Consider the following 26,485-nt stretch of genomic DNA (forward strand, 5'->3'; position numbering starts at 1 on the left):
CAAGCTTGGATTCTTCAGCTCTGTAGCCCTCGGTGTTTACTGGTTAGTGATCAGCTCGGCCTTTGTTCGTTCGCGCTCAGCTCATCCTTAGCTCTTCTTCAACCAGTAAGTCTTCTCCGCCCAGTATGTCAGTTGGTAGTAGTCCCATGGGCGAGCTGTTCGCCGGGGCGGCAGAGGGCGCGAGTTTGAGCCGAGAGCTCCCCGCTCGTTCTCCCACCATAGACTTGTTGGGCTCGACCTCGGATGAGCCCGATGTAGTGGAGCTTCGTTAGGCCGAGGTGGCCGAGCCTCCGTTACTCATGGAGTTTGACCACGCGGCCCACCCAATTGCCGCAGACCGAGCCGAGAACTCTGGGTCGTCCTCATCCAATGAGGAATCAAGTGAGGGAGATTCGTCCGAGGTGGGGGTTGGCTCGGTCAACTCGTCCGCTGACACCCCTGAGCTCGAGGAAGGTAGTGTCGGCACCGTTCTGAGTATGATCACGGAGGCCGACCTCGACTATCTGAGGACGACCTATGCCATCCCCGAGGACATTCAGCTCCTAGCTCCTAACCCTGGGGAGATGGCCTGATTCATCAGGCCCGGCGAGGTGGCTTTGTACGAGACGCCCTTCAAGTATGCGTTCAGGCTCCCCGTTCTCGGCCTGGTGGACAAGATCTTGGACCACTTCCACTTGTCTCCTGGTCAGCTGGTGCCGAACTCTTGGCTGGTCGTGTACGGCTTCTACGCCTTATTCTGCGAGATGGGCCGAGGTGCGAGCGTGGCGCTTTTCTCTCAGCTCTTCTTCTTGAAGAAGTCTCCCAAGAAGGGGTGGTACTATTTCTGCCGCCGATCGGGGAAGAGTGCGGCTCTGGGCAGCCAAAAATTTTTGGTCGGCATGCCGACCTTCAATAAGTATTGGAAGCCTCGTTTTTTCTTCGCTTCCATTCCCAACAGCCCTCTCCGAACCGAGTGGAAGGAGATGAACTTGAACTACGTCAATAGGGTACTACCCCTGACCGAAAACGAGATGACCTCGCTTGACCTGACCCTCCAGCGTCCGCCCTTCGATGTCCTCCAGCTTCAGGACGAGGGGTTTCTTCAGAGGTGGCGTATGACCCCTGGTAGGAGCCCGAGCCGAGCCCATCTCTGTTGTCCGAGCTGACCCTTTTACTTAGTCTTTTTTCTTTTTTTCCTTTTTTTATTTTTGACATTTGGTTTCTCCTGCAGTGGTCGGCCACATCCCCCCTATGGATACAGCTCGGCTAAAAGCCGAGACCCTTGCAGATCGAAGGAAGAAAAATGTGGAGAAGAAGTCCCGGGGCGAGTCTTCCAAGGCCCCCAAGGGCAAGGCCGTGATGCCGGGCCCGTCGGACGCGGTGGTCGGCCTTGAGGCCGAGAAGAGTACGGACCCAGGGGGGTCCCCGAGGAAGGGGAAAGGCCGAAAAGGCGAGAGGAGCCCGCCGAAAGACATCAAGCGTCAGAAGCTCTCGGTCAATCTGACGAGTGGTGGTCTTCTGCCCATGGCTTCACCCTCCAACATCTCCCGATACGTCTTGGGGAGGGCCTCGGCCAGCAACGTTCCTGTGAGGCCGACCTGGCGTCTCTTCCCAGGGGACTCGGCATTGACGTCGGCCGCACACGCCAAAGAATGGCTGGATGCAGGTCGGCTTCCAACCGACAAGGAGAAGCTCGAGGCACTGTCTGACCCCGAGCTCCTCTCCACTCTATTTCAGGATTTCAACATGGTAAGTTTCCTGGTCGACTCTTGTAATTAGATATGATCTGTGTAGTCTGTCTTGACTTTTGTTCTCATGCTTTTTAGTAGGGCTTCGCCAAGGCAGTGGAGACCATGCTTCGCTTTGAGCGGCTCCTGACCGAGAACCATTCCTTAGGCGTCCAGTGCAAGAAGGCCTATCAGGACGCCTAGGATGCCGTTCAGAGGCGTCGAGAGACCTAAGAGAAGCTCACTGCCACCGAGGCCGAAGTGGAGAGCTCTCAGGCAGAGGTGATCAGGCATAGAGAGAAGGTCCGGGCTCTGCAGGCTCAGCTTGCCGAGGTTAGGGAGAAGGCCAAGGAAGATCTGGCCACGGCTCGGGACGAGGCGGTCAAAGACTATCTCCAATCGGAGGAGTACGCTGATGTGTGCCATGAGATCAGGAAACCTCCCTACGCCGAAGGTTTCGAGGCAGGCCGAGCTGAGCTTTTGGCCGAGATCAAGGCGGCGTAACCTGATCTCGATCTCTCCCGTTTTGATGATGACGCGACTACCTTTGCCAGGGAGTTGGGAGATGAGGAGGGAGCCGAGGTCACCCAGGCTCTGCCCCTTGAGGAACCTACTCAGGGTGACGTCTCCCCTCTTGACGCTGGACCAAAAGACCCTCCTACCGAGCCTACTGCCGTGGACACCACCGAGGTCGCCTCCAAGTCCAACGTCGAGGATATCAAGATGTAATTTTTTTTTTTTTTTTGGGGCCGAACTGTCCATCTTGTAACCGTGCCGATTAGTCGGCTTATAATGAATGAAAAAATCTATTTTTGCCAGAATTTGTCGAAGTGTTTTAGCTCAGCGCTCTTAACCTTCTTTTCCTTGTGTGCTCTATTATATTTGTGGCCGAACTGCCGAGTCGTTCTGCTAGCCGAGCTTAGGAACTTGTCTCTTTTTTACCCATGCTTCACGTGGTCGGCGGCTCGGCCATGCCATGCCCGAGGTCAATGTGATCCTCGCTTTGGTTGGTTAATTCGCCGTTCCCTTCCGTCCGATTGGACAGGCTATCTTATAAGCGGACGCGTGGCCGAGCAGCCTTCCTGGCCGAGCGTAATGCCTTAGCTTAGTTTTGAACTTTGTTAGGCTCGGCCAAAGGGGGAGTTTGCTCTTGAGAGGTTGGCCAGGTCTATGAGAACCGGTCTTACGACCTTGCTGCCGACCTATGATGGTCGATCTTCGAGGTCGGCCAGGTCTATGAGGACTGGTCTTACGACTTGATTGCCGACCTATGAGAGTCGATCTTCGAGGTCTGCCAGGTCTATGAGGACCGGTCTTATGACTTGGCTGCCGACCTATGAGGGTAGGTCTTCGAGGTCGGCCAGGTCTATGAGGATAGGTCTTACGACTTGACTGCCGACCTATGAGGGTCGGTCTTTGAGGTCGACCAGGTCTATGAGGACCGATCTTACGACTTGGCTGCCGACTTATGAGTATCGGTCTTCGAGGTCGGCCAGGTCTATGAGGACCGATCTTACGACTTGGCTGCCGACCTATGAGGGTCGGTCTTCGAGGTCGGCCAGGTCTATGAGGACTGGTCTTACGACTTGATTGCCGACCTATGAGGGTCGGTGTTCGAGGTCAGCCAGGTCTATGAGGACTGGTCTTACAACTTGGCTGCCGACCTATGAGGGTCGGTCTTTGAGGTCGGCCAGGTCTATGAGGACTGGTCTTACGACTTTAATTTAGGAGCTTGTAAATACTTTAAGTGGGTGGAGAAAGACTTTATTGAATCAAATGTCGGAGCTGAAGCAAAATACAAGCATGCTCAGTTATTGAAAAAACTTCTTCAAATTTTTTGAGTTCCAAGGTGTGGGTACCTTCTTGCCCCCCGGAGTCTGCAAGCAATATGTGCCAGGGCGAATTTGCTTGGAGACTATGTACGGGCCTTCCCAATTTGGTGCTAACTTTCCTTGTTGCCTCGGCTGGGATGCGCTGAGTTTTCTGAGAACAAGATCCCCTTGACGGAAGTGCCGCTCTTTTACTCTTGAGTCATAGTAATTTGTCGTCCTCTGTTGGTATGCCGCATTCTGGAGTAGGGCATTTTCTCGAACTTCATCGAGGAAGTCAAGGTTGGCTCTCAGTCCATCTTCATAGGTCTTCTCATCGAAGTTGAGCACTCGGTACGATGAGGCCATAATTTTAACCGGGGCGAGGGCTTCGGTCCCATAAGCGAGGCAAAAAGGACTCTCCCCGGTTGGAGTTCTTACTGTCGTCCGATATGCCCATAGGACACTTGGGAGTTCTTCCACCCATCTCCCTTTGGCCTCATCTAACCTTCTCTTAATGCCGGCGAGTAATGTTCGGTTGGATACTTTTACTTGTCCATTTGCTTATGGATGAGCTACTAAGACGGGTCGAAAGTCAATGTAGAAGTGTTCACAGAACTCTCAGAAGGCCGGGTTGTTGAATTACGTGCCATTATCTATGATGAGCACTTTCGGTAGCCTGAACCGATAGATGACCTTATCTTGGAAGAATTTCTCCATGTTCTTCTCGGTGATGGTTGCAAGGGGCTTAGCCTCGACCCACTTGGTGAAGTAATCGATCGCCACTACCACGTACTTTTTGTTTCCCGATGCCGGGGTGAAATCTCCGAGAATGTCCATTCCCCACATAGCGAAAGGGATTGGGCTCAGCATTGAGGTCAACTTTGTTGCTGGTCGGCCTGGGATTGATGCGAACAGTTGACACTTCTCGCACGTCTTCACATACCTCATGGCCTCTTCTTGCATTCTTGGCCAATAGAATCCTTGCCGAAGTATCTTGTATGCAAGAGCTCGGCCACCCATGTGACTCCCACATATTCCCTCATGCACCTCGGCCAATGCATACTCAGCTCCCTTCGGTCCCAGGGATCAGAGAAGAGGGGCCGAGATTGCTCTTTTGTAGAGCACTCTGTCGATCATGGTGTATTTGGCCGCTCGAATCTTGACCTTTCTTGCTTCGTCTCGGTTCTCCGGGAGCAGGTTATTCTCTAAGTAGTTGACAATGGGGTCCAACCAAGTCGGCCCGTCCTCTGCAATGTGCTTTACGCTTTCTTCTTGTAAGGAAGGCTTCTCCAAGATTTCTATGTATACTGATCGGCTCAGATATTGGAGATCGGCCTCAGCCAACCTGGACAAGGAGTCAGCCATGGCATTCTCTTTTCTTGGCATTCGAGTCATCTCAAAGTGCTCGAGTTCGGCGATCAGATCTCGGGCTCGGCTCAGGTAAGATATCATCCTTTCGTCTTTCGCCTCATAGTCTCCATTGACCTGGTTGACTATGAGTTGGGAGTCTCCTTGCACCTTCAACCGCTTTATGCCCATTGCTTTGCTGACTCGAAGTCCAACTAGGAGGGCTTCATATTCAGCCTCGTTGTTCGAGGCAGGAAACTTGAACCTCAGCGCATATTGGATCAGAAACCCTTCGGGGCTGATCAGTATTAGGCCGGCCCTGCTTCCTCTGGAGTTGCTTGAGCCGTCGACATTCATGGTCCAAGTCGGGTTGGCCGTAGCCCCGACCTCTTCTACTGTCTTTTCTTCTCCGACCTCAAGGTCGGGCCCTGTGCATTCGGCGATGAAGTCGGCAAGGGCTTGTCCTTTTATCATCATCCTCGGACGATAGCTTATATCATATTCACTCAGCTCCATCGCCCAGGTGATCAGCCGTCCCGAGACGTTGGGTTTGTACAATATCTTCTTGAGTGGCTGGTCGGTCAGTACCGCGATCGGATGAGCTTGGAAGTACGGCCTTAGTTTCCTTGCGGCCGTAACAAGAGCGAATGCTACTTTCTTGAACCCGGAGTATCTTGTCTCGGCATCGATAAGAACGTGGCTGATGTAATATATGGGCCTTTGAGTTCGACTTTTTTCCCTAATCAACACCGCGCTGACCGCTACAGGGGTAGCGGCCAAATAAACTTGAAGCTCCTCTTTTGGCTCGGTCGGTGAGAAGAGGCGGGTTCTCCAAATATTTCTTCAGCTCTTCAAAAGCTTCCCGGCATTCGTCCGACCATATAAAGTCCTTCGGGTTCGGATATTCTTAAGGGCCTTAAAGAACGGTAGGCACTTATCGCCGATCTCGACATGAATCGTGCCAACGCCGCCACTCGTCCGTTTAGCCTCTGTACTTCTCGGATCGTCCTTGGAGGGCTCATCTCTTGGATGGCCCCGATTTTTGCTCGGATTGGCTTCGATGCCTCGCGAGAGACCATGAAGCCGAGGAACTTTCCCGAGGTCACACCGAATGCACACTTGGCGGGGTTCAGCTTCATTAGGTTCTTCCTCAATACGCCAAAGGCTTCTTCCAGGTCAGCCAAGTGGTGTTCGGCCTTCAAACTTTTCACCAACATGTCGTCCACGTAGACTTCCATGTTTCTTCCTATCTGCCCGCGGAATATATAGTTCACGAGGCGCTGGTATGTCGCTCCGGCGTTTTTCAATCCGAACAGCATGACCTTGTAACAAAAATTTTCTTGGTCAGTTCGGATGCCGTGTATGACTCGTCCTCCTCATGCATCATGATTTGATTGTAGTCGGAATACGCGTCCATGAAACTCAGCATCTCGTGACCTGCCGTGGCGTCAATCAAGAGGTCGATTCGAGGTAGCGAGTACTCATCTTTTGGACAAGCCTTATTGAGGTCGGTGTAGTCGACACACATTCTCCACTTCCCGTTCGGTTTAGGGACCATGACGACGTTAGCCAACCAAGTCGGGAATTTTTCTTCTCGGATGAACCCTGAGCGGCGAAGCTTCTCCACCTCTTCTTTGATCGCGGTTTGTCGATCAAGTGCGTAGTTCCTTCTCTTCTGCCGAATTGGTTTTTGACCTGGGTCCACGTGGAGCCGGTGTTCGGCTATATGCTGGGTATGCCCGTCATGTCGCGCCGACCAAGTAAAGACATCGGTGTTTGCCTTTAAGAAGGCTCCGAGCTGATTCCTTTGATCTTCATTCAGTAATGATCCAGTGGACCACCTTTGCTTTGGGTCATCTTTGCGAGATGAAATGGGGTCAGTCTTCCACGGGTCGTCCTCTCCTCTCGATAAGCTCATCCCGCTGATCCTCGGGGAGTTGCTCGACGCACATTGCCATTCCTCGGACATTACCTTTGTTTTTCTTGACAAAAGTAGCATAGCACTCCCGCGCCTTCTTCTGGTCGCCTCGGACCTCGCCGACACCGTTCTCAGTGGGGAACTTCATCTTCAAGTGTGTCGGGGAGATGATGGCTTAGAGAGCGGTCAATGAAGGACGGTCGAGTATGGCATTGAAAGCCACTACCGATCGTATCACCATGAATTTGACTTGAATCGTCGCCTGGCATGGAGCTTGCCCAATCGTGACCAGCAGGTCGATTGAGCCTTTGATGGTCGCGGCAGCTCCCGAGAACCCGTGAAGTGAGGTGCCTTCTGGCTTGAGCGCTTCGTCGCCAAAGCCAAATTGTCGGTACGCTTCTAATGACATAAGGTCCACGGATGTGCCGGTATCGACCAATACACGGTGGACGGGTCTGTTCGTAATTTCTACCTGCACCACTTAAGCATCATCATGAGGTAAACTTATACCTTCGAGGTCCGCCTCGGTGAAGGAGATCGTCGACGCCGGCTTGAGCTTCTTGGTGGGCATCTCGAAAACTCCGATGAACCGTGCGTTTGCCTTAGCCTTTCGAGTAGTCTCTTATCCGAGCCCTCAAGGATAGTGTATATGTGGCCTCCCTTGTCACTGCTCGGCCCGGACCCGTCCTCTTTCTTCTCAGTTTGGACTTTATCTTCCTCTCGTTCGACTCGCCTATTGTCGGGCCTCGACTCGGCTCTTCTTTGATCCCGCTCTTCGGGCCGCCGACCCCCACGGTCTTCTCGGCCTCCTTTGACATATCGCTTCAAATGGCTTGCTTTTATCAGCTCTTCGATTTCTCTTTTCAACTAGTAGCAATCCTCGGTGTCGTGATCGGTGTCTTTGTGGAACTGACAATATTTGTTGGGATTCCGAGATGACCCCGCTTGCATCGGTCGGGGTCGGCGGATGTACCCCCCGTCTTGTATTTGCATTAAGATCTCCTTGCGTGAGGTATTCAGTGGAGTGTAATCGAGGCTCCGAGCTCGGTCCGACCTGTCAGCTCGGTGATCCGTCCTGGGCCGTTTGTCTTCCCTACGGTCTTCTGTTGTCGGCCTTTTCTTGTCGGGCCGGCGTTCATTTCCCTTCCGGGCCTGGAGGACCTCGGCCATATTTGCAAATTCATTGCATCTCTCTAAGAGTTCGGCCAGGTTTCTGGTCGGCTTCCGGGCCAAGTCCTTGATGAGGTCCATGTCGGCCAATCCGTTGCTCATAGCCGTATGGGCCGTGGCCTCATCCAAATCCTTGATATCTAAGGAATCCTTGTTGAAGCGGGAGACGAATGCTCGGATCGACTCGTCGGGCCTTTGCTTCACGCTGAGGAGGTTGACCGTTGTCTTCTTGTGTTTCATACTACTCTGGAAGCACGTGACGAATGGTCGACAGAGTTGAGGAAGCTCTTTATAGAGTTCGGCGGCAACCAGGAGAACCATGAGGTCGCCGTGCCCTTGAGGGATGCGGGGAAGGCTCGACAAGAAACGATCTCGGTTCCCCCGTACATGGTCATCATCGCATTAAAGTAGTTGATGTGATCTGTCGGGTCGATCGTCCAGTCATATCGGTCGAACGGGGGAGGTTTGAACCCGTTTGGTAGCGGCGCGGTCATGATCTCAGGAGGATATGGGTGATGCCCGACCAACGAATAGGCGTCCGGGGTCGCTTGTTTCATCAACCCCTCCACTTGCTCCGCCAAGTCTCGTAGCCGCCTCTCTAGCTCGATTTCAGGTGCTCGGCTAACTGGCTCCTAGGCCCGTGGTCGGTAGGGTCGGCCGTCCCGTTGTGGTCGGCCATTCTGGTCAGCTCGGTCCTCACCATCCTTCCTTGTTCTTCTTTCCTCCTGGAAGTTGGACCCACGGGGGCTCCCCTGCTATTCTTCTCGGGCAGGCGAGCTTTGACGCCGGGGTTATGACGAGATCCTTCTCCTTGTTTCACAACGCGTCATTCATTCGGTTCTTTCCCTTATTCTCGGGCTCTTCTCGGCTGTTCATCCTCTCCGAGCCGTCCAGAAAATACCGACCTCCTCGCTACCGAGCCGGCTGGTTCGATTTCCTGCCCTGTTCGTGGGCTTTGGTGATGCTCTTGCTCATCCCGCCGAGCGCCTCTACTAGGGCACGAAGGTGGAGTTTTCTGACGAGACGGGTATGAGGACGCGGCTCGGCTCAGCTCGGCCCTACGCCGGCCACCATTTTGCTGTAAGTTCCTCTCTGTGCGGATCGGAGCTGGAGGGGGCACAGCCAGTGGTTGGCCCATCAGCCCGCCTCGGGCCATCTGGTTCATAAAGGTGCGCAGCATCTCGTTGGTGTGGAGCATCTGCAACTGCAAGTCCATAACCTGTCGATTGTTTGCCGGGGCTTCGGGGTCCAAACTCTCCGGCAAGGGTGGCGGCGCTGGTAGGCCCATCCCGTCCAAGCTTGGCTCGGCCTGTACCCGGCCAGCCGCGGCCATGATTAGCACACCTCCCCCATTCCTACCCTCTGGTGGGGGAATGGTGCCCGTGATGGGCTGCGCACCCCCTGCCTGAGGGGGTCTTCTGTTTATCCCCTACCGAGAGGCTTCGGGGGGCGGTGATCGCCTCGTCTGCCGAACGGGTTGTGGCTCGTCCGTGCGGGAAGTCGAGCCATGCTGCCCTGACCTCGTGTGCACCATTATTGTTGCTCTTGAAGTTGGTAGAAACGACGATGCTTGCTGATGTCGTTCCCACAGACGGCGCCAAATCTGTTGCGTGTGAAAACCTTCGATGCCCGGTTCGCCCATGGATGAGCCTGCAAAAACCAAGCGATGAGCACAAGAGAGCAGGCGTGGCTCCAGCCTAGGACTCTCCGATGCTCAAGTCAGGTCTCCAATGCAACAGCGTAACAGCTAGTAAAAAGCCAGATGATCAATGGTGCTCCATACCTGGGTATTTATAGAGTGAGGAGGAGATGAGGCGGTTGGGAGAGTCCTAGTATGGTAGGAGTCCTAGTAGAGCGGAGTGGAGAGCTATTTTTGGGGTCGGACTCTTATTAAGGTAAGAGTCCACGTAGAGTGCGATTCCGTGTTGCGCTGGGATCGTGGCTCGATCCCTATCCCATGATTCTCGGGATGCGCTGACGTGGCCCGAAGATCCCCGGTGGGGTCCTATGGCAGCTTCGGTGGAGGAGGGCTCGGCCTCGGAGGTCGGCCCAGGGGGTCGGCAGAGGAGGTCGGCAAGGGAGGTCGGCCTGAGAGGTTGGTCTCGGCCGCAAGCTCGGCTAGGAGTCTATGGCTGACCTATATGAGCTCGGCCTCAGCCAGTGGCTAGCTCGCTCGAGTCTGGCTCTATCAGGTGACTTATCTAAGATGGGGTCGGCCCGATCTCCTGCTCGGCCCAACTCGATTCTCGGACTGAGGTCGGGTCGGCCATGTGGTAGCCTCTGATAGGAGGGGTGTTTTATGCCTCATCAACACCATTTCCATTTCGTCATTTAATACAACAATAGGCCTTTTGGAAGGGCTCAAGTATTTCATGATCGGTACTCCTTTTACCAATCAGAGTTCTACGATAAGAAATTAGAAGAAAACACAAAGTTATCAACTCCAAACATAATGGTGAGTGAAGTTGTAAACTATTTCTGAACTAAAACAACCTCTGTGAAACAGAAATTCTTTACATATTAACATGAGTAGTTAAACAAAAATGATCAAATGGATACCTGAGTTTAGTAAAAGTATGATCTCTGCGATCGACACCAAAATGTATTAGCTTTTACCGAAAAGAAAAATGGAAATCCATGATAGCATAAGAACCGAACGGCAAGTCTCTCTCTCTCTCTCTCTCTCTGCCCTCTAAGTTCCCGAGGGATTTCTAGCAGCCAGGAATCTGAAAATCAAACCCTCCATTAAATTTTGGAGGTTTGATTTTAGGGTTCATCTTCCCCAAATGGTTTAGGGTTTGATTTTCAATTTCAAACCCTAAACCATTTGGGGAAGATGAGGGCAATTTGGTCACGTTATTTTTCAATTTTTGTTGGTTTTTGTCACAAGGGCATTTTGGTCATTACACTCCCTAAAACTAACGTCTAACATCCCAAATTAACGGACTGGACCAAAATGCTACAATTTTTTGAAAATAGGAGAAGTTTACAATTAGAAAAGTTGTAAGGGGGCATTTGGACAAATGGACATTTTCAGGGGGGCATTTGACAAAAACCCAAAAAAAAAAATTAAAAAACCCCGCATAACCCTACTCGCAATCTCCCGTATAATATCCCTTTTTCCTTCCCGGCCGCGCCAGTACCTGGAGAACAAATGAACCAGTGATCAAATAGAGAGAGGAGGAGGAAGAGGGGACGAAGGAGGAAATGCCCAGCGGCGCCGGAAACTGAATTTCCCTTCCCTGTGGCGATACCTTCTTTCATGAAACCTGAAACCATGTTGCTCTGAGGCGATACCTTTGTTGCTGAAACCTGAAACCTTGCTGCCCTGCGGCGACTCTAGTCATTTCTCTTCCCTGTGGCTAATACCTTCCAACGACTGAGACTCGAAGAAGCATTTTCCTTCCAACGACTCAATACCTTCCATTTCCTTGTGGTGACTCGAGCTATTTCCCTTCCAACGACTCAATAGGTATGCGATATGTCTCATTGTCTCTTGTTTTTTTAAAAAAATTACAGAATGGCATGGTTGGTTTTTTAGATGGAAAGTAACAATTGTTTGCGGGAATATCCTTGTACTGTGCAAAACGACATATCCCATTACAGAAGATGTTGGTGCTCCTGAAGAAATTCATCTAGAGCTAATGTTAGTATGGGAAAGCTGCCATGTTTTATTCATGTTCTGGGTTCTATAGTGTTAGATTACTTGATTCTGAGATCAGGAAAGTTAGCCTTTGAAGCAATAAAGTATATGTTTGCTTATATGTCTTTAGTAAGGCTGGATTTTGGTATTCTCTGGTCTGAGATCAGGAAATGTGTGCCTTTATTTTGCTCTCAGATTTTTGTAGTTACCCGAACTTACTAACTATGGATTATATATCACCTTCTCAACAGGTTTAAGTCTGCTCATAAGCAAACTAAATTAGGACCTACAGTACCTTGCATTGGGCAGTGTTATGGTTCTCTCTCTCAGAAGAATTGCAAGATATTCAATTTCTATACGTTGTTTTAACTGCTTAGAAACTCAAATTTCTGATCTCTATGGCCACCGATGCTACACCTCTTCCGACCTATGCTCTGGAGATCAGAGACGAAGCAGACAAGAAAGATGGGGTTGCAGACGGAAAAGGTGTCTTTCTCGTCATTGTGGTTTCAATTGTTCTGGTAGTGAAGTTTCAGGTTCTCTGTCACACGAATTTTCACAGTTTGGCAAGTCTCTTTTACAAGAAGAAGTGCAAGTCTTGAGTTCCAAGGTTTTGAATTCTATGGTTTTCTCAAATATAAAAAATAGAGATGCAAAAACAGAGGAAGATATCAACGTAATTGCTGTTGGTAATGGTGAGAATGATAGATCTATGGCCTTCCCCTGTAATTTGCAGTGTTATCCTCAATACTATTTTGATTGTTCTCGAGGTGAAGTTGCATTTCATTGTCTACATTTCTCTCAACTATCTCTCCAGCGTGGTTTGCAATGGAAAATGTCGGTTTTGAATGCTAGAGCTTTTTCTGGGTTTTCAAGTGGAGACAGAGAAGCAGGTGAAGTAAAAGAAGCCAGGGATGATGATGACAGTGAGAGTGAGAATGGTGACAGCCAGGCTGAGTGTAGTAAGTCTGTAGCAGATCCGAAAGAAGTGGAAAGGGTCTGCAAGGTAATTGAAGAATTGTTTACATCAGATCGGAACATGGAAGCAGTTCTTGATCAATGTGGGGTTTCTCTCTCCCATGATCTTGTTCTTGATGTGTTAGCTCGGTTCCGCCTTGCCTGGAGGCCAGCATTTCGGTTCTTCTGCTGGGCTGGGCAAAGACCGGGATTTTTACATGATTCTAGGACATATAATTCCATGATGGGGGTACTTGGGAAGACGAGGCAATTTGAGAGCATGGTGGTGATGCTTGAAGAAATGGGGAGTAAAGGGCTTCTGACAATTGAGACTTTCTCTATTGCTATTAGGTCTTTTGCTGCAGCAAAGGAGATGAAGAAGGCAGTTGGCATTTTTGAGTTGATGAAAAGGCATAACTTGAGAGTTGGGGTTGATACTTATAACTGTTTGCTTGATGCCCTTGGAAGGGCAAAACTTGGGAAAGAAGCTCAAGCTCTCTTTGAGAAGTTGAGGGATCGATTTACCCCAGATTTACAAACCTATACAGTTCTCCTTGCTGGATGGTGTAAGGTGAAAAAGTTAGCAGAGGCAGGGAAGGTTTGGAATGAGATGATTGATAAGGGTTTCAAGCCTGACATTGTTGCCCATAATATAATGCTTGAAGGATTGTTAAGGTGTAGAAAAAGGTCTGATGCTATCAAACTGTTTGAGATCATGAAGGCGAAGGGCCCTTTTCCAAGTGTCCGAAGCTATACCATATTGATAAGAGATTTGTGTAAGGAAAAAAGAATGCAAGAAGCTGTTGATTACTTTGATGAGATGCTTGATTCTGGTTGTCATCCAGATCCTGCTGTTTACACATGTTTAATTGTGGGTTTTGGGAACCAAAGGAAGATGGATAAGGTCTATGGCTTACTTAAGGAGATGAAAGAAAATGGCTGCAACCCTGATGATCGCACCTACAATGCCCTTATTAAATTAATGACCAATCGGAAAATGCCAGATGACGCTGTTAGGATTTACAAAACGATGATCCAGAATGGCTTCCAACCAACAATTCACACATATAATATGATGATGAAGTCTTACTTCCAGATGAAGAATTGTGAGATGGGATGTGCTGTATGGGATGAGATGAGTCAGAAGGGTTGTTGTCCTGATGATAATTCTTATACTGTTTTCATTTCAGGGCTAATAAGTCAGGGAAGATCAGAAGAGGCTTGTAAATATATAGAAGAGATGATGGAGAAAGGAATGAAAGCTCCACAGCTTGATTACAACAAGTTTGTGGCTGACTTTTCTAGATCTGGGAAGCCGGACATACTAGAGGAGTTAGCTCAAAAAATGAAGTTCTCTGGAAATTTTGAGGCTTCCAATGTGTTCGCTAGGTGGGCTGAGATGATGAAGAAAAGGGTTAAGAGAACAACAGACTCTTCAAGTTCTTTGGCAGACTCCACTGTATTCGTAAATTGACCTGCAGCCCAATAATATAACAAGCCATTTAGTTAGGAAATTTTCACTCAGAATTTCTAGGAAACGATGTTGTCTGTGTTTCCATCTGTATTGTTTTCGTCTGGTGTTTCATTTTTGTTACTTCAAGTGATCACTTGTGGGTAATTCTTGACAGCAAATATCAATGAAATTCCCTCCCATGATTGTGTAATGTGGGTGATATTTTCTCTCTCTCTCGTTTTCTTTATAACCAGGTGTTGCTTTTTCAGTGGGTCAATTCACATTTTGTAACTGGAAAAGTATCAATATAGACCATGAAATTTTTATTTGCAGCCTCTGGTTGGCATTTTCTTTCTGATTATACTGGCATCTACTACTTATTTGTATAAATCCAATTATACCAGTAGTGTTTGCTACAACTTCTTCTGTTTTTTTATATTTCATATGTTTACTTCAATTTTAGTTTTGTCTTTGGGATCTGGAAAGTGCTTTGCAAGCTTCTGAATCTGGTCATTGTGGAAAATGCCTGGTCTTTACTAGGTTTTTCAATATGGAATTGTAATCCAATCCCAACTGAATCATTAAATGGGTCGATTTTTGAAAAAGAAGTGGTGAATGGTACGCTAGGTGTAGAAAGAATTGCCATTTGTACCTGTGTAATTGCAGTCATTTCCATGTTAAATTGTACAGTTTGAAGCTTGATTTATTGGAGACCAGATTCGTAGTCTAATTATTGTACTCCAGAAATTTTCTTCCTGTTTTTACTTAGAATAGCCATGATATGATGTTTGAACTACAATAGGAATAAGATCATGTCAAATGTTTTTTTGTTAAAATCATCATCCTTTCTCCTACCAGACTCTGTTTTTTTTTTTTTTTTTAATTAATTTAATTTTCCATGTTTCTTTGAGTTCTAGTGACATACATATGGTGACAGATTCTTTGGAGAATGTTAGCCAAGGACGGCTGTATCTTTGGAAAAGTCCAATTTGAACCAATTTTTGAGAACATGATCTGATTTATAAAACCATCTTTGGCCTTTTTAAAGAACCCACTTCTATATTCTCTGAGAAGAGAGAGAGAGAGAGAGAGAGAGAGAGAAATTGTGAAACCCTAATCCAACTTGTGTCATTTCCGGAACCAAGAAGATCTGTCCCCTCTTTTCCTGGTTGGAAGGGGAATTTTATTAGTATGGGAAAGGATAAGAAATGTGAGCAATTGGATAATAGGTAAGACAAGTAAATCACTAGCACTAAATGTTTCAAAATTGAGTACTACTGATGTACTTGTACAATTGGATAATAGTATTTTATTTGGAGTATTAGGAACAAAATTGTGTATGGATTCTGTTTACACCCCAAAATCGTTTGGTCTTGGAACTGGCCCAATAATAACCCAGAAAGTGACTGATTCAAGTGGACCGGGCCCAATAGCCCAGAGAGTGACTGATTCGAGTGGACCAAGGATGTAGTTGCCTAAGAAGGAACCGTTATGGCCCATAGAGAGGCCGATCCAAGACTATAAAACGCCCGTAACAAGCAAGGCTCCCAGCAGCGGTTATCAAGGGACTGGCAGTTGCAACCAATGTTAGTGCCCCTCGAGAAGTTGACACGATAAGCGAAAGAGCCGCAATTAACTGTGTTGAGGGAAGCATAGAGGGTTAAGTGCTATAAATAAGAAGAAAGAGAAAGGACCTTCAACTGATCATTCAAATCTCGCATTTAATTTTATCTAGGAATAGGAGTAATTTAGAGTAGTTTAGTAGAGTTCTTTCCCTTGTTGTAAGGGGTGTTGATGTGCTTTCGATCGTCCTTTGCGACGATTTTAATAGAATACTCTGTTTCTAACCAAGCTTGAGTCATTCCGTTGTTTTTCTACCTTTGTATGCATTAAGAAGTCCTTGGAGGAATCAAGGCAGAGGTAGAACCCCATCATTGCTTGAAGAAGAGTAAGGATAATCTCCACTTCCGGTATCTGATTGGTATTCGATCAACAGGCTGAAAATTCGTGGAATTAGATTCACCTGATCCTCATTGGGTCATTCTTAATGTTTCAAAATGGTTGTCTGATCTGAATTTATACCCCTCTTCCCAAATCCCTCCTGATAATATAACTATTATTCATGATACTCATGATATTACTCTTTCTTGGAAAGCAAAGTTTCCTATATTACACTTTCCTGTTTTGATTTGCACAGGAACTACTGACCCAGTTTTAAAAAGATCAGGTGCGCATTATTTTGGTGGCTGCAGGCTTTCTGGATATTGCTCAGTGTGGAAGCCACAGTGGCAAGCATAGAGAAAGGCCTGGGTCATGCACCGGTTCTGGAAATAAATCTTAACGAAGTTTGGTATGACTGTACAGAGCGATGTTAACCCACATCAGGATCAGCTACCCACATGGGGACGGGTGGGGACAGGTCTGACCCTTCCATAGGGCATGGGTCCCACACCCTAGAGGCGGGTCTCACACCCCAATGGAGGGTTCAGATCTATCCCCACCCGTTAACCCCTTGGCCTTGGTCTTCCATTCCCAGTCTAATCCACATAACATCTAATTCCAAAAAAAAAAAAAAGAAACCCTTCAAAATCTGGATTCAAATGGGCCCCAATAGGCAAGTATATAGGTTGGTGTGGGTTTGGTCCTTGTATTTTCTGTCCTTCAACTATAAAGGTCAGTTCTATTAATTTGATTGAAGTGGTTTAATTATTCACTATCAAGCAAACCAAGACCACTCACTAACAGTCTCTTATCATTTCAACTTCCTTTTCTAGAGTAGACATGGATTTGGAAGGTTTATATTCTAAGGAAAACATTTTCCTATAAAAGCATAATAAAGTACCATGTATGAGGCTAAAGTATTATGCTTAAATCATGAATCTCTGACTTGTTAAACTGATCAGTTCATGTCAACCAAACTTTCCACTGAAAAACCTTCCTATCCTATGGAAAAGATATGTAGATTTGTCATAACTTTGGAAGCACTTTTGTCCAATTTTTTGCCATTTTTTTTACCACATTAGAGAGAGAAATTTTATTGGTTTTTTTTTTTTTATATATATTTTTTAGGGAGAATGTTTTCTGTGCCAGTGGTGTAGGCTGTGCCCAGACACATGAGGGTGGGCGAAATGACCACCCTACCCCCTTGAATGACAAGCCCATGTGTCTAGGCACAGGCTATGCTGCGACACAGAGAACATCACCCCATTTTTTTATTTAAGTTTTAAAATATGTTTAAAACTATTTCCTTTTGTATATTATATGTTCTTTGCCTTCAAGGGTTGAACACTTGATCATCCATGGTTTATTTTAATAAAACAAAAGGTAGCAATAACCCATTAGTTCCACATTGCTCATGAACAAGTGAAAAGACTAGTTCATATATAATTATGGGAATATAAAGGTCGGGCTTCAAGAAGAGAGGTGTCTCTTCTCCGACGTTTAGGGTGTTTTTTCACTGAACAAATTATATTTTTTAGATAATGGACTTCAAGTTTTTTTAGGTTTGGTTGTGACTTAATTTTAAGTCGTGGGTTTTTGAACCTATTTTTTTTTTTTTTTTTTTTTTGATGATAAGAAAAAGTAACAAAAACTAAATATACATAGTAGGGGAAATACAGGTATTCCTAGCCATATTTTGAGCTAGATTAGCGCAGAAGTGGTTACAGTTGTTAACAAAAATCACCCCTTGAGAGTTGTCAGATATATATAATAGTTCCTTAAATAGGTTCCATGGCCATTGGCATTTGGTGGGAGATGGAAGAGTATCGGAGAGGAGCTGATTGTCCATCCATATCTCTCTAATCTTCAACCCAATGCAGGCTGCACGGTCGGCCCTTTACGAACCGCAAAAAGAAGAGCTGTAAGAGCATCCCTAGGGGTTGTAGTTCCTGTGTCAAAAAACCGAATCCTGTCATTTAACAAAAAGAAATAGGACCATCCTGCAATGTTCAGTGCTGTGGAGAAGTATCCTGCACAGATCAACACAGGTTAATTGAGCATAGGTAAAGGAATACATATACGATTAACAGAAACAAGTCTTGCATCATCCATTACATCCTGGAAACAAAGGGAGGTGGAGGATAGATTATGAGAAGAGATCCAATTCTGAATCCACCGTAATTACCCCCAAGGGATCAGTAACTTCAGTGGAATGGATCACCCTATTCCTAACGATGCAAACAAAATAACAAGTAATAAAGAACACAGTAAAAAACCACACAACTAATTGTTTGTCCTTCTTAAGAAGAGAATAAAAAAACAAATAGAGGGAGTAGATATTGTCAAACTTAAAAAACTCAGATCTTAACCCCATGGTCTTGCAGCCCAGATGTGTCTAATCCAATCACAAGACAAGAAAATGTGCCATGAGGATTCAACACCATTCCCACAAAGAGCACAAATTGAGTCAATCTGGATCCATTTCGACAGAGAAGTCCTGGTAGGAATTCCTGCATGTAGCAAACGCCAGAAGAAAATTTTAAATTTTGGATGAATTTGTAATTTCCACCAAAGTAAATCGACATGAGATAAATTAGAGGGTGGTGAAAGATAACGAGCGGCTAATTTAGTAGTGAGGACACCATTTTTTGCATGAACACACCACCATTTATCCTCAGAGTCAGAAATCATCACAGATTGGATAAGAGAGGATAAAGATTGGGGGATGCATTTAGCAAGTAAATTAGAATTCCATGAATTACCATCTAAGAAGGAACTAACCAGAAGTGACTTCTCAGCAAGTACCAAATTTGTGGGGTCCAGGTTAGAGAGATTACCAGAGATGGTAGGAATCCATCTATTAAACCAAAAAAAAGGTAGAGTTGCCATTACCAATCCTTTTAATCACCAATTGCTCCAGGTCAGGGATTGCAAGGGCAATACTATTCCACACCCATGAGCCTTTCTTAGAGCGTGTGGAAGGATCAAACAGGGAAAGGTTGGGGAAGTATTTGGCTTTAAGGAGTCGGACCCATAATGAACAGGGCTCCGACAGGAGTCTCCAGCTAAGTTTAAGAAGTAAAGCCCTATTATGAGTTTCGGCCTTAAGGAACCCCAGCCCCCCCTCTAGATTTAGGAAGACACATCTTGTTCCAAGAGATAAGAGTATTCTTTTTTCTATGGCTCCCACCATTACCCAACCAGAAGTTTAGGCAAATGGAATCGATCTTGCGGTCTACCTAATGAATAGTTTTAGGCTCAATACACATAACACACACAATGTAGTTGAGACATCTTTCATATGGTCTGTCTTTTCACAAAGAGATACCCATATGTGGGAGAAGCCTAGATTCATTAATTCGGAATCTCCAAGGGATATTGAATTATGACCACATATTTTAGGGATACAACCACTTATAGAGACACCTTAAAGCCGCACTTTCATATCTATAAATAAAGGTCGGATGACTTCCATTTTAATTCATTAAAAAAAAATTTCTCCTCTTTTCATAAACATTTTTATGCAATCTTTCTCTTCTCTATTTCTTTGTTTTGTGAGTGGTGAGCGTAACTCTTGGTGCCCTTAATTGATCAAGTAAATGAAGTGCATCACTACTAGCCTCACAAGTTGAGAGTTGTTTTATCTAGGGAGTAATTGATTGATAAATAAACTCGGTTGCACCTTAGGGGCTTCTACAACCTTAAAGAGATTGATCATTTAGCACAACTCAACCCATTCAAGTGCTGCAGAGTCCAAATCGAGTTGCATTATTGATGAATCCAAATCAAATAATAATGATTCCGAATCAAATGGAATTCATACTCTCATTTTTTGTTGGAGGAGTGGGGGGGGGGGGAATAGACTCTTCCTTCAATTTGTGGAATTTTCTTTTTAGGAGAGAAATCTTATGCTCTTCAATGTCACATTTAGCGTTTACCAAAAAAAAAAAAATGTCACATATAATTACATGTTTCTCAAACAATTCCATGTGTATGTGGTATCAAATCAATCGAGAACCACAGAAGGTGGGATTTTAATCCTCTCCAATTCTCTAAAGTATGCAATGCAGCAGTTCGGGGTGGAGATGTCGACATGTGGCAGCTCGGACATCCAAGGTCTGAGCTCATTGACTTCTGGTTTTTTTTTCTTCTCGAGTTCGGCACCGTTGGATGTCTGAGATGCCACGTGTCAGCATCTCCACTTCGAATTGCCGCACGGCACACTTTTAGGGAATTGGAGAGAATTATTTTCTCAGAAGGCGTCAACCTAACCTACTCCCTAGGACTTAATACGTAAAGGCTAAACATACAAACATTTTATACTGGTGAGACTTGGAAGTCTTAACTCGAAAGCATATCCTCATTTATTGATGTAAAATGATCAATGAATCCGAATCCAACCGATAAAATTAAGGGGTCTATTAACACCCATCAAGTTTCAAGCATTATCGGATTGGATAAAACTTTTTGATATTTATATCTTCTTCTTTTTTTCCAATTTTGGAAAGTTTTCTTTCACTCATGGATCTCTTCACCCATTCATTATTTTTTTAGATTCGTCTTACTATCAAAAGGGGTGAATAAAGAGATTCTCTCTTCATCGTGGGTGAAGAAAAACTCAGTCCTACTCAATCGGTTTGATGCCTCTATTCATAATATAGGTTGTCTAGAATTTAGTGAAAACTCAGTCCTGCTCAATTGGTTTGATGCCTCTATTCAGAATATAGGTTGTCTAGAATTTAGTGTGAAGGCCTATTCGTGATGAATATGGGTGTGATATCGACTCTGGTGGTTAAATGTCATTGGAGAGGATCCGGGCTCTATTGTTGATTGGTGATTTTTTCTCATTCTTGCTCGCTTGAGTTTTGATGAGGGGAAACAAAAAAAAGGTTGGACGAGAATCTTTATCACTTTATGTCCTCTCTCTAGGTTGGTGGCATAGCTCGAAGAATAGGATGGTCATGGTATGCTTCAATAGAATCGGATTGTAATTGGCAGAATCAGCTGACCCGATTCCTATGATCTTTATTCTTTTATCATTTTTTTAATTAATGAAAAATCAATGAAACTTAGCTTTTGTATCAAGATCTACAAGTATTTTGAATAAAAATTTTTGAAAGAAAAAACCCTAAAGAAGAAGCTTCTTTGTTCTCCTTGTCATCCTAATTGTTAATAGGAACTGGGTCTGGCCTGAACCCGATTCAGGGCGCCCACCCGGGGCAGCCGTCTATTACCTGCGAGAAGGAGAGAGAGCGAGAGGATTGGTCACTTAAGTGACTTCTTCACCCGGCGCAGCTCCCTGTCCTTCTCCCTGTCCTCAGCCCCCCTCTCAACACCCGACGACTGCCCCACTTTGGTGTTCACTAGTGCCTTGCCTTCTCCCTTCCCTTCCTAATCCAATCCGTAGGAATCAATAGAAAAGGCAAATCCCTTATGATACACCAGATCCGGCTCGGTTATTGATAGAGTGAATAGATCCGCCATTTCTTGAAATCTCTCTTCTGATTCAAAATCGTGGTGTAACGTATATCCCCCCCTGTTCCGGTCATGGAATAGATGAAATAAATCAAAAAATGGATTTTTGTTCAAGAATGAAATCTTATTGGAACTGTCCATATCCGGTTCATCCTTCGGAACCATATCACACCCCGGATCTGATGAAATAGGATGAATTGTCGAAATGGAATGGCCTTATTCTTTTTATTTATTATTTTAATTTTTGAATCATTAAATATAGTATGCCCGGCCCGAATCAGCATATTTTTGTGTTTACTCCCCATAACTCTTCCTCCCTCCTCTCCTTTCCACTTTGATCGTGACTCTAAAAGGGGGGGGGGGGACTTGGGTGTGGTTATTTATACACCTCCTAAAACCCTAAGGCCCCAACAATTTGAGTCTAATTCTCTCCTCTCACCCTTGCTTTTCAAGTCTTCGTGTTCTCTGTGGGATTCCATCTTCTCCCAAAAATGATTGTTCATGTTAATTAGCTAGTGGTGCCAGTAATCAAAATCTTGGTTCTTGATTTCTTCCGCTGCGTTCCCATATCCATTTAGGTTAGATCTGAACTGTATCCATGAGATTATTTATTTGCTTAAACTAATTAATGTCCCAAACCCTACACTTACCAATTAGATATATAATACGACCGTTTAGCGCTCTCTTGCTCATTATCACAAAATAGCAAGTAGCTGTGCCCCTTTCTCTGTGTCTCTGTACTGTGGTCAAGCAGAAAGCTGAAGACCAAAACACACACACACACACACAAACAAAAGAAAGCAAGTGATAAACATGGCATATTAGCATATACGGTCATCATAGTTTTACTTGTATTGTTGCTTTCTAAGTAGATAGATCGTTCTTTGTTGGGCTTTTCCTGAGTAAAGTTAGCTGTTCTTGAGATTTTGGGTATCTGATTCAATGAAGGACAAGTTAGGCGGGGGAACCCATTAAAGATATCTATCAAAGTGTGATCTTTCTGGTAGTACTGGAGATTTGACAGAGATATCAAAGGGTGTTCGTTCTTGCATGTGAAAATATCTTATTAGAAAATCCTCAACAATAGAAAAGAATTCTTCTACCCAAAAGACTACGGATTTGGATCCTCTACGGCCTGGGGTCATGCAGCCATCGTGTGTTGTGCGCAACTCCCAAGTCGCTACCTCAATACAGATGTCCATCCAATGGTTAGACATCGAGCTCCTCAAAAATGTCGCTCAAAATTCAAATTTGAAAGGAACTCGTTATCCAACCATTGGATGGGCATATGTGCTGAGGTGGTGATCTGAGAGTTGCACACAGCATGACGGCCGCACAACCCCACGCCGCAGAGAAGCCCGATCCAAAAACCAACTACTTGATTTGTCTAAATAAGTCAATTATTTTCACCAACCTTAGTTACAACAATATCTTTTCTTTATATATTAGTCTTTAGTTTTTCATTCTTTTTCTTTCTTGAGAATTTTAGGGTTCCATTTGGTACGTTGTAAGGGAAATTAAAAAGAAAGGAAGTGATATTTTCAAATTTAAAAAGAAACTTTTGTAACCATTATCCCATCACTCAACTGTGCACTACTATATCACTCACACCAAATTATTTAGTGTATGGTTACTAAATTTAACTGTATTTTGCATCCAAATCCCTATATTATGAAACGAAATCTAAGCCTACATTGAATCCAAAGTTTTGGAACTTCCAACTCCATGGCTTTGAGAAGGTTAAATATAAGAACCGAGAATTCTACTTCATAATTAGTAGATAGACCCAAAAATATTGAGAATGAAGACCGGACAAAACCTTCAATATCACAAAAAATTCGGTCAGCATCACCCATGGTTGTAGTGCACGGTATTGGAACGGGTATCAGTAACTTGCAAAATCGATACGATATCGATACAGTATCAACTTGGATCAGCTGTATTGAACAAAATTACCTTTAAATCTCTTTAAAAATGAGTTTTCTGACCATTTTACCCCTTGTCTGTATCGTGTTATCGATACGATATCGACACAGTATCAATATCAATGACTAGCAAAATCAATATGTATTGCTCGATACAGATGATACGATACCAATACTTAGAACCATGGCACCACCCAGTCCAGGATTGCCCACCGAACGACCATCTATGTTTAGCTTCCACGCATGGTATGAGATTAAAATCAAACTAGCCCTCCACGCATCTTTTAGGTAACATTTCGCTACTCTTGCCTTTAATTTACCCTGCAATTAAAAAGAGCCACAAGTACTCTTTGTATGGAAATTGTCCTCTAATACCAAGACATCATCATCATCATCACCATCATTGGATTAATCCTAAATTTAAAAAGTGTTGAAGAAGGAAAGATATTTTAGAAGATGCAAAGATGTTGCTTTGCAAAAAAAAATTAAGAGAAACAAAGCTGTGAAAAACCATAATACTAAGCTGAGCTGCTGTAATCATCAATATATATATGACTACTCTATGCTCAATCCAATTAAATTCAGTGTACTGGAACAAACATGTCATGTTGATTCAAGCCCATATATGACTACTCTATGCTCAATCCAATTAAAGTCAATGTACTGGAACAAAAATTCAAGCCCATGGTATCGGTACGAATCAATCGTATCGAACAAATTTATCCATGATTCTCCTTTAACAATGGGTGTTTTTTTTTAGGGCATATTACACGTCACCCTTGGTTTTCAATCGAAACTCAAATCACCCCCTAATTTTTGAAAATACTCATCCGTCCCTCTCTACAGTAATGGTGTTAGTCTGCTGTTAGTTATTGGCCGATGTGAAAGGATTATTTTACCCTTGTACTAAAACATTAGAATTAAATCATCACTTAACAACATAAAACACTAGTCAAGGGTAGTTTAGAGATTTAAATCTATTTAACTGGATGACAATCATGACATCATCATTACTTCACAATATAAAATTAAGGGTAAATTTCATGGACACCCCCTCTAAGTATTCAATATGTCACGGACTTACCAAACATTGAAAAAATATCAACCTTCCCCCTAATGTTAAGCACAATTAGTACCCAAATGTGAAATAATATCTATTTTAACCCCAAAGTTGAAATGTCGATTTTTACCCTAAAATATCAACCTTCCCCTTCTTCTTCCCTGCAACCAAAGATCAGCTCTACAATCGCCCCATCTACCGTCTTCAGTCGAAGCCCCAGCGCTAACGCCGCAGTTGCTACTGCATCTATTGCCGCTGGACTACACTACTCATCATCACTCTCATCCTGCTCGCCGCCATCGCCGACGCCGCCCTCTGGGTTCTTTACCGCCCCCACCGCCCTACCTTCTCTGTGACGTCCGTCTGGATCTCGCAGTTCAACGTCACCACTTCCTTTGACGGCTCCTCCTCCAAGGTCAACTCCAAGGTCGATCTTACGATCGTCGCTCGCAACCCAAGCAAGAAGCTCATTTTCTTATACAACCCAACTGCTGTGACCATGAGCAGAGGTAGGGACTATGAGCAAAGTCGCTTTTAAATTCTACTTGAAGCCTACAACAATGGCGGATTTCTGCAAATCGTCCTTGTTCTAGTCTGATCAGCAACTCTACTACGCAGAAATACTTCCCCATTTTCAGTGGTATTTATCATCCAAGCCTTCTACTTTTTCTTGCTTCCTCTTCTGCTTCTTCTCCAACTGGAATCGTTCTCCCAAATGTGATTGGTACAGGTATGAGCTAGAATCGAAGTCGCAGTCCTCAATTTTCTCAAGATCTTGAATTCTCCGAATCCGGCCATCACCGTCCCTCTGTTTAGGATTCTCTTTAATTTCCTTCTCTCCTCCTTTTGTAGTTCAAAGATTTTTAGCTTCAAAACCTGCATATTTGACTGATTGTTTGAAATTCCACTAATAAGTAGAACAAATTGTGGTTAAATGCTGTCAATTGTGTTTCGGAAGAGGCCGATCGTTTGTATTAAGAAATAGAGTAATGTCTTTTGTGTTCTCCATGACTCAATTATTTCAAATGAAATCTATATTTTCATGGAAAATTTTCAATTAAAATTCGAACTGACTACATAAATAGATAAGTAGGACGTCAAATAATAGCCGAGTGAGCCGTGGATTGATGACGGATGTTTCCTCAATTTTTCTTTCACACTCTTTCTGCACGAGGTCTCTGATGCGAGCCAATGCCGCCAAGGCCATTGTTAGAGGTAGTGAAGATACCTTGCGGCTAGAACAGAGCAAGAAAATGAGATGGGTATGAAATCAGAGTTGAAACAAAAGGTTCACTGGTAGGGATTATGAGGAGAGGTAAACAGAGATTATGGGTAACATTTCAGGCTAAGTAGAACATGATTGGAAGAGAAATAAAGAGTTGCAGGTCGAACGCCGACGACTTTGTCTTCGTCTTCTGATGTAAATTGGGGGTTTTACCCTTAAGGGCATTATAGTAAGTTCGTCCTTTTTTAAGGGTAAGTTGGCCATTATAAAAAAACTAACAACAACTTAATTGCACAACTCTAACAGAGTGGATTAAGTTAAAATATAATCATAAAATAAGGGTTGTCTATGATATTTTTTCAAAGTTTGGCAAGTCTGTGACATATTGAATACTGAGAGGGGGTGTCCATGAAATTTGCCCTAACACTAATGATAGAGACTAATTTGTCATATTGGGATCTAATACAGGGGTGATTTGAGTATTTTTAAAAATCAGGGGGTGATTTGAGTTTCATTTGAAAACCAGGGGTAACATGTCATTTACCTTTTTTTTGGGGGAGGGGGATAATTTTACCCTTTGTCCGTACTGTACCACCAATACGGTATCAACACCATGGTTTGAGGAATCAGTATTGAATAGGCCAGATTAATTGATTCATAACGATATCGTTGGAGATTGATACCAATTTTTGATCGATTCCATATCGATGGATCAGTACGGACATGGGTAAAAATGTAAACAGTTATATTTTTTCAAAAGAAATAGGAGTAACTCTATCCGATCTAGACTGATACTGAGCGATCCGGATTGGTATCGACCAAGACCGATACCGATTCTTTACTTATCCCATATT

The 26,485-nt window shown here is 44.7% G+C and overlaps 1 protein-coding gene across 1 annotated transcript; it reads left to right on the plus strand.

Moving 5' to 3' along the window:
- Nucleotides 1-11,829: 11,829 nt before the first annotated feature.
- LOC122646601 (pentatricopeptide repeat-containing protein At3g62470, mitochondrial-like) lies at nt 11,830-14,225 on the plus strand. Its single transcript, XM_043840186.1, has 2 exons — nt 11,830-12,045; nt 12,223-14,225. The coding sequence occupies exons 1-2, from the start codon at nt 11,909-11,911 to the stop codon at nt 14,024-14,026; spliced, it is 1,941 nt and encodes a 646-aa protein (XP_043696121.1). The 5' UTR covers nt 11,830-11,908; the 3' UTR covers nt 14,027-14,225.
- Nucleotides 14,226-26,485: the final 12,260 nt, after the last annotated feature.

The sequence above is a fragment of the Telopea speciosissima genome, chromosome 11 (genome assembly GCF_018873765.1).
Source record: "Telopea speciosissima isolate NSW1024214 ecotype Mountain lineage chromosome 11, Tspe_v1, whole genome shotgun sequence".
Lineage (NCBI taxonomy): Eukaryota > Viridiplantae > Streptophyta > Magnoliopsida > Proteales > Proteaceae > Telopea > Telopea speciosissima.

What these genes read in the sequence shown, in the direction of transcription:
- LOC122646601 (XM_043840186.1), top strand. Translation starts at nt 11,909, where the DNA reads ATGGTTCTCTCTCTCAGAAGAATTGCAAGATATTCAATTTCTATACGT. An exon ending in TGCTCTGGAGATCAGAGACG is followed by an intron (nt 12,046 to 12,222) that starts AAGCAGACAAGA and finishes GAATTCTATGGT; the next exon opens with TTTCTCAAATATAAAAAATA.